The sequence below is a fragment of the Mastomys coucha genome, unplaced genomic scaffold (assembly GCF_008632895.1).
Source record: "Mastomys coucha isolate ucsf_1 unplaced genomic scaffold, UCSF_Mcou_1 pScaffold13, whole genome shotgun sequence".
Taxonomy (NCBI): Eukaryota; Metazoa; Chordata; class Mammalia; order Rodentia; family Muridae; genus Mastomys; species Mastomys coucha.
This window is the reverse complement of record NW_022196895.1, coordinates 28,425,654-28,433,847: the sequence shown is the minus strand read 5'-3', so window position 1 is coordinate 28,433,847 and position 8,194 is coordinate 28,425,654. Positions and strand designations below refer to the sequence as shown.

The 8,194-nt window shown below is 46.0% G+C and overlaps 1 protein-coding gene across 3 annotated transcripts in view; it reads left to right on the top strand.

The window, feature by feature from the left end:
• Tex51 (testis expressed 51) overlaps positions 1–1,160 on the top strand; it is a 4,435-nt gene extending 3,275 nt beyond the window's left edge. For 2 of the 3 annotated variants that reach the window (XM_031366278.1, XM_031366279.1), the window contains exons 6-8: positions 366–441; positions 525–570; positions 899–1,160. In XM_031366278.1, coding sequence (XP_031222138.1) covers positions 366–441; positions 525–570; positions 899–940 — 164 coding nt within the window. In that variant the 3' untranslated portion in view covers positions 941–1,160. Of the gene's footprint in view, positions 1–195; positions 255–365; positions 442–524; positions 571–898 lie in introns of those variants that run through there. The other variant, XR_004117498.1, reaches the window with a different exon arrangement.
• Positions 1,161–8,194: the final 7,034 nt, after the last annotated feature.

Below are 8,194 nucleotides of genomic sequence, written 5' to 3'. Positions count from 1 at the left end.
TCTTCTTTCTGAAGTCTCTTCTCATTGGCCTAAAATTCACCATACTGGAATTAGATCAGCTGGCCAGTGAGATTCAGGAATCAGCCTGGGAGCCTCCCAGGCTCTGGGATCACAGGTGCATGCCACCAGGGATGGAACTCAGGTCCTCCCTGTTCAAGGAAAGCACTTGGCTGACTAACCTCAGGCATCTCTCAGGTCTTCCAACTGCAGCCGCCTTCCCTTGCTGCTGCTTCCTACAACCTTAGCAGCTCCAGGTACGGTGAACATTTTTGTTGAAGGACAGACCTGCACAGGACACACCCTTTTGCAATCTCAAGTGTCCCAGCTGAGTCTCCAAACCTGTGGTTCTTTCTTTTCCACCCCAGCCAGGGTCACACAGACCTACAAGTGGGTTGTGCTTCTTTCCGCCATCTTGATGTTCCTGGCTGTAGCTGGCATTGGGTGAGTGACTTCTCTCAGCTTCAGTGTCCCCAAGGAAACGCCCACTCTTTGACTGACCTGTCTCTCACCTTTTTCTTGCTCAGTGTATATTTTTTCTGGCTCCAAAAGAAGGTGGAGGTGGCTGATGAGGTACTGACTGGGAAATGCACTCCTGTCTGAGGCTCCTCAGGCCTTGAGGCCTGGCTCTTGCCCGCTGGGTCTGGTGTGTGCAGAGACATTGAAGCTGGGGTCCAGGACACAGATTGGCAACGTTAATCAAACCTGTTCTCACCAGAGTGGCCTTGCAGGGCCAACTCCTCTCTCTGCCCTGCACACTGATCTGAACAGGCCAGCACAGTAATGGCTTTGTCATGGCTCCTGGCTGGCTTTGGCCAGTGGGGTGTCCTAGTAGGGAACTGGAGGGACTGGGGTTGCCTTGTGTGGAAAAGTCCCATTTCCCTCTCTTTCCTCTCTGCAGAGAACAGCCAGCCAGATATCTCCTTCAGAAAGTGAGCAGTGACCAAGGCAGCAACCAAAGCAGCTGCCAAAGCCTGTCCTGTCTGAAAGCTAATTGTCTCTGGCCCTGGTGACTCTCCATTGCAGGAAACACTCCTCCCTGGGGCCTGGAGAGCTCTGAGGCCCTGCAGTTCTACAGAAAAGACTCTCTCTCTCTCTCTCTCTCCCTCCCAACCTAATACATTCCCCCTTTATAAATAGTGATTAAAAATTTTTTTCTCCTATTTTTTTGGAGATTTGGTTTTAAGTGTATGGGATAGTCAGTTTTTGTCATCAACTTGACTGGATTTTATATCACCTAGGCTGGTGTCCCCCTCCCTCCCTCCCTCCTTCCGTCCCTCCCACTGGGATTCCTGCCTGGCTACAGGAGATTCTCACTTCAGGCTCCATATCCCCTGCTGCTAGGAGCATCAACTGGGGTTATCCCCAAGTCCTCCCAGGATCCTCCCCTGTCTAGGATTGGCCCAGAGATACCCCCACACACACCAGTTTCCCTTCTCTGCTCTAGCCCCCTCCTCCTTCATCCCTACTCTCCTCACACCTAATTCCTACCCCTGTTCTCCCTCTCCATCTCCTCTCCCACCCAGTTCCCTCCCATCCACTCCCTATGTCTATTTTATTTCCTGTTCTCAGTGAGACTCGAGCATCCTCCCTTGGGCCCTCCTTGCTTCTTAGCTTTTTTTGAGTCTGTGGACTGTAGCATGATTATCCTGTACTTTATGGGTAACTGCCACTTATAAGTGTGCAAATACCATGTGTGTCTTTCTTGGTCTTGGTTACCTCACTTGAAATGATATTTCTAGTTCCATCCACTGGCCTGCAAATCTAATGATGTCCTTGTTTTTCATCTGGATCCTTATCCCCTGGCTGGGCTACCTTGTCTGACAAGTGGGAGAGGATTTGCTTAGTCCTGAGGTGACCTGATGTGCTGGAGCAGGCTGTGGAGAGAAAGGGAGGGCTGAATGGAGGAAGGGGGGCGGTAAGAGGGTGAGACTGGGAGGAGAGGATGGAGGGGGGCTGTGATAGGGATGTAAAGTGAATAAATAAACAGATTAATTAGTTAAAATGAAATCACCTAGGAACGCTCTGTCAACAGCGACAGCCCTAGGCCTGGAAGTCACTTTCTTTGTGTAGATGAAGGCAGGGGGACTTCTTAAAATCCTTTTGTGCTGTCTAATTTTTGTATTGACTTATAAAAGCTAGAATCCTTTTAGAAGGAGGAGCCTCAATTGAGAAAACATCCCAATTAGATTGCCCCATGGGCAAGCCTGGGGTACCTTTTCTTAACTAATGATATAGGAGACCACAGCTCACTGTAGGCAGTACCACCCTGAGCTGGTGGTCCTGGGTGCTGTAATAAACAGGCCAAGAAATCCATGATCAAACCAGTGAGGAGTGTTTTCCACGGCGTCTACTTCAGTTCCTGCCTTGAGTTCCTGCCCTGACTTCCTTCAGGGATCGACTGAGATGGGGAAGTTTAACGCCCCCTCCCAGGTGGGTTTTGTAATGGTGTGTTATCACAGTGCTGGAAACCTGAGAAACATCATCAGCTTGCATTGACTTCAATTTCTACTGGTTGTCTTGGATTTCTTGTGTGTTTTTGAAACTATGAAGATGAACTCATAAGCACAAGTCACTCCAACCTGCTTTGGTCTATGGGGCTTAGTATAGGAGCTAAATCTAAAACAGTATCTTTTCACAGTGTTGTTTAACACCCTCTTAGTTAGCACAGCCTTTCCCGTTCTTATACCGTCTCCTCGCTGAACTACTGGAAATAGGCACCAGGAAACCTAACATCAGTATCACTTAGACTGTGGCACCCAGCTCCAAAAGGCATAAGGAAATGCAGATGATCATATGATCAGTATGATGTAATGAAGAAAATGGGCTCTGAGAAGTGCATCATGGGTTATCTCATCACTGTGTGCACAACACAAATAACAACCCAAACTGAGGTGGTTCAGTGTTACAGAATAAGATAAGCTTAGGGAACCCCAGTATACACATGCATCTTATCACTGACTGGAACCCCTGGAGTACACTTGTATCCTGTCATTGACTAACATGCCAAATGATGCAGTGCATCACTATTGTGGTTTGAGAGTCCAGTATCTCTCACAGGTCCATGTGTTTAAAATACTTGGTTCCCATCTGGTAGCATTGTCTGGGAAGGTGTAGAACCTTTAAGAGTTGAAAGATCATGGGAAGAAGTAGGTCATTGGAAGCAGGACCTGAGGCCTTCTAGTCCAGTCCACTCCCTTCACTCTCAGCTTCCCGCCTGTGACTGCAGAGTGACTAACCAGTGTGTGGCTTCTGCCTCCATGCCATACCTGCCTGTTGCTGTGTCTTCCACACTGTGCTGGAATGATCCTAAGTGTAAGCCACAATAAACCTCCTTCATTTTAAATCATCTTTTCTCAGGTCTTTGGTCACAGTACCAAGAAAGTACTTAATACAACCACTAATATTATAAAGCAATTTACTGTGTTATTGAGTTATTTGATCATGTTTGTTATGACTCTTTTGAAATCATCTTGTAAGTTATCTTAGTGTGTTTGCTTGGGGACAGCAATGGAGGTACAAATTTTTCGTGGAAACTTATTATTTAAATTATTCAGTTTGCATATTTGGAACTAGACAAAGACATATGGGGTGGGTTGTTAATACTGTTTCTTGGTGTGGAAATTCTACCTCTCTTTTGTTGAATTGGTGTTTGGAACTGTTTCCTGATACCTTAATTTGTCAGGTGGTTGACCAACTATATGGGACTTAGGATTGATTTTTGGGCTAGTCAGTGTTGATGCGTAAATGGAGCGTCACAAATAGTCCTGGCTCAGTTTTCTAGTTTTCAGGTTTCTAGTATAGGAGCAAACCTTCTGTAGCTACAGAAGTGGTTACTCAAAGTCAATGTTCAGCAGATTGGGGAGATACTAAAAAAGTAAGGAGTGATGATGGAGTTGGTGATATGAGTGTGAGAAACTAGTGTCTGCCTCTAGAAGGGACCAAGTATATACAACTGGAATAGGTGTAGTTGTCGGGAATGAATGGAGTCTATATTCCCCACCTAGGCATGCAGGAAGGACTCTCCACTGTGTTTACTAGTGGCGTGGACTGAGCTCTTTACCTAACAGATGGATGTGGAAAGGGGCACAGAAAAGCAGGTGGGATATATGTGTGAGTAAATTACTGGTGTGAGTCTAATGAGCCTCCCTGGAGCTGCGAGTCCATTCTACTTTGATTTTTGAGTCAGGGTTTATCCCTAAACAGGAATAAGGTAGGCTGGCTGGCCAAGGAATCTTGAAATTCATTTAACTCCACCTCTCTACCACTGTGATGCACCACCACACCTGACTTTTTTCACATGGGATCTGGGAACTTAACTCAGCTCCCCATGCTTTCAAAGCAAACAGCTGAGCCATCCTCCACACCACCCAGGTTAGCAGCACCAGATACTGACCACAGCAGAGAAATAGCCTAGGTTCCTGTATGTTTTGCCTGTTTCTCCATTTGCCAAGACTTACTACATGTAATTTTTTTTGTATGTATAGGTGTAGGCCTGTTTGTAGGGGGGCTAGTATACACATGTGTGCAGCAGATGCACATGTACATCCATGTGCATGAAGTTAACCTCTGGATTTCTTTCTATTTATCTTGTTTGTTGAGATAGAGTCTCCCACTTTGCCTGGAAATTGTCCCTTTAGGTAGACTTGTTGGCCAACAAACCTTAGAGACCAGCAGGTCTCCACCAACAATAAGATCATAAGCATATGCCTAGGTTTTTTTTCACATGGGCTCTGGGGAGTAGAACTTGGGTCCCTGTGGTTGTTCATCAAGCAGGTTACTGACTGAGCCATCTCCAAAGTCCCTGCATATGTCTACTGGTCATACATATCCCCCTACCTATGGCACCATTATTCACCACAGTCTTCCCATTATCGAAGGCCTCAGGAGAGCAGCCTTCCCTGTCATCCACTATTGATCTCATCCAGGAGGAGTGACTATGGGGCTCCTCTTGGAACATGCACAAGACCCAGGGAGTCGCTATCGGGGAAGAAACAGGCATGAAGTTGATAACTCATCTCATAGACAGTATTAAAAACTCCTTCAGGCTAGAGAGATGGCTCAGCGGTTAAGAGCACTGACTGCTCTTCCAGAGGTCTTGAGTTCAAATCTCAGCAAACACATGGTGGCTCACAACTGTCTGTAATGGGACTGATGTCCTGATGTGTCTGAAGACAGCAATGGTGTACTCATATACATAAAATAAATACATAAATATTTAAAAAAAAAAAACTCCTCCTACTGAGTCTGAGCAAAGTCATCACTGGCCCAAAATAACCCAGTCAAGAGAAAGAATGAAGAACTTGTAGGCTGTGTGCCAACTGTTATTTCTGAGCCAGCATGGAAACATTAATTAGGAAACCTGACCAGCGGAAATGAATGTTTGTTATTCCTATAATTGAAAAGGACAAGGCACATCCAATTCCAGCTATCATTAAGTCACTTAAGTCTTTTGTTTGTTTGTTGTTTTTTGTTTTTTCGAGACAGGGTTTCTCTGTTTAGCCCTAGCTGTCCTGGAACTCACTCTGTAGACCAGGCTGGCCTTGAACTCAGAAATCTGCCTGCCTCTGCCTCCCAAGTGCTGGGATCAAAGGCATAAGCCACCACTGCCTGGCTCACTGAAGTCTTTTTAAAAATATTTACTGTGTTTGTGTGTGTGCTTGCACGCACGCACACGTGTGTGTGTGTGTGTGTGTGTGTGTGTGTGTGTGTGTGTGTGTGTGTGTGGAGGGGGCAGTGTGCACCTGAGTGCATGTGCCACAAAGGCCAGAAGAGAATGGTGTCATCCCTTGGATCCCTGGAGCTATTAGCTAGTGAGCTGCCAGACATGGACTGAGCACTAGAATCACACTTACATGCTTTGCAGGAGCAGTAATCGGAGCCTCTTCCAGCCCCACAGTCTTAATAAACCAGCCCTGTGGAATGTTTATGGAGATGCTGCTTTTTTATGGGAGCTTCAGTTTACAGTAATCGTTTTTTGCTATTGCTCTTTCGAAGCCCGCCTTGCTCCTTGCTCTCATGTTAGCTTTGGAAGCACCCGACTTCTGAGACCACTCCCTCAAGAACCCTGTTGTCCTCCTGAGGAACCCTGAGAGTTCTCTAAAAGGAAGTCTTTATGAGGCTGGCTGCTCCTTGTGAAGCTTTTACTGGTTTGGATTGGTTCAAGATGGGAAACTTACTTTGTAAGGTAGAAAGTGCCAGAACCTCTGGACTCTACACATACACTTTCCATTGTTCACAGCTGAATACTCCTTTTCTTTATGTTCCTTCCTCATGGCAGAGGAAATAGAGCTGAGTCCACAAAGGCACAGAGTGCTAAAGGCCCTGGCAACACCTTTCCAGAGACCAGCTCTACATGTGTCCTTCCTGTAAACACAAAGTCCTCCCACATCAAAGCTCCGAGGCGTAACATGTACTGAGGATGAAGTCAAATCTTGTTAAACAAAGAAGGGAGGGAGAAAGAGACAGGAGATAGGAAAAAGAGAAATAGGAGAGAGGATAGGAAGGAGAAGAGAGTGGAAAGGAGGAAGAAAAAGGAGAAGAGAGGAGAGAAAAAGGGGGAAGAAGGGAGGGAGAGAAGAGGAGGAAATGGGAGAGAGGAGAAGAGGGGAGGAGAGGAGAGGGGGAGAGGAGAGAAAGAAAAAAGAGGGGAGGCATGGGAAATGGATAAAACCCATGCACAGGCTTCTTAGATCTGGGATGGCTTTGAGTCAACCTTAGCTCAGTGTGAGCTTACATCTCCTTTGAAAAGAGCTATAGAGTGAGTTTGTGTTTTCTGAGTCTGGGTCACTTCAATGTAATGCTTTTCAGATCCAGTTTCCTAAAAAGTCCACAGTTTACTTCCCAGCTCTCACATTTAAAAAGCTGGTTGTACCTACTGAGGATGCAGGGATGGAGGTCCCGGAACCTGCTGGATAGCTAACCAGCGGAATAGTCAACATCAAGGCTGAGTGAGAGACTCTGTCTCAAGAAATAAAGTGGAGAGCAGCTGAAGAAGACACTTGTTGTCATTCTCTGGCATCTACATGCATGTGCACCATCATATACATACATACATACATACATACATACATACATACATACATATACATATACATACAGAGAGAGAGAGAGAGAGAGAGAGAGAGAGAGAGACTGAGGGGAAAGGAGAGACAAGGGAGGGAGAAGGAAAGGAGGGAATATTTAGATCCTCGAAAGTTTTCTGTGGAGGAAGAACATTGGTCTAACACAGCAAGGCTCCCAAGCCACACAGAGCTTTCCCTGGGCCTGAAGCCCTCTCACCTGTTCCTTTTAGACTTCTCTGGTACAGGAAAAAAATTTAGCAACTCCTGGCTCTCCAGAGAACAGCTAGGAAAATGCGGCTGGATGCCAGGGAATATTCACTAAATCCTGAGAGAGGCTGGCATGGACACAGACATAGAGAGCAAAGTGCATTCAAGTGGATGTCTCCTAAGTCAGGGCCTGGTCTTTTCTTAAGGGCACTGACCCTGAGGTAACCAGCACTTCCCACACAGGGAAGTCACAAGTAAGACAGCATAAACTGGGCTCTCTGTAAAGGAATTTTAATCCAGTGACATGACTGCCCTAGCAAGGGATCATATCCAAAGATGATCTAGGTCTGTGTGAGTCAGCTGGAATACAGATATACATTTAATCCCAGAAGACAGAGGCAAGCAGATCTCTAAGTTCAAGGCCAGCTTGGCATAAACCAAGTTTCAGGTAAAGAAAAGTTTAGGTCCAATACAAGACTTTAATCCCAGCACTCAGGAGACAGAGACATGGAGACCTCTGAGTTCTAATCTGTCAGTTTTATTCAGTCGGTTGAGTTCAGTGCAGTGGAGTTCAGTCAGCTGGGAGTCAGTGTAGTGAATGCAGTGCAGTGGAGTTTGTTCATGAGTTCATGCAGTTCAGTGTAAGCCAGCCAAGGCAATTGAAGCCAGGAGAATAAGGAGGAGCCAGAGGATTAAAACAGATTGCCAGAGTTAGTTTGAGGCCAAGGAGAGCAATTCAGTGAGAAACTGAAAGAAGCCAGATCGAATCAGTCAGCTTGGAGAGGAGTTTGAGCTCCAGAACAGCTGGATTGAACCAGCCAGCCAGAGTTAGAAAGAAATAGAAAAGGTGAGCTTATTCAGGGCTCTTTACTAAGTTCACTGCACTACACTTTTTTTTTCTATGTCTGGCTGTAGTCACAACACCT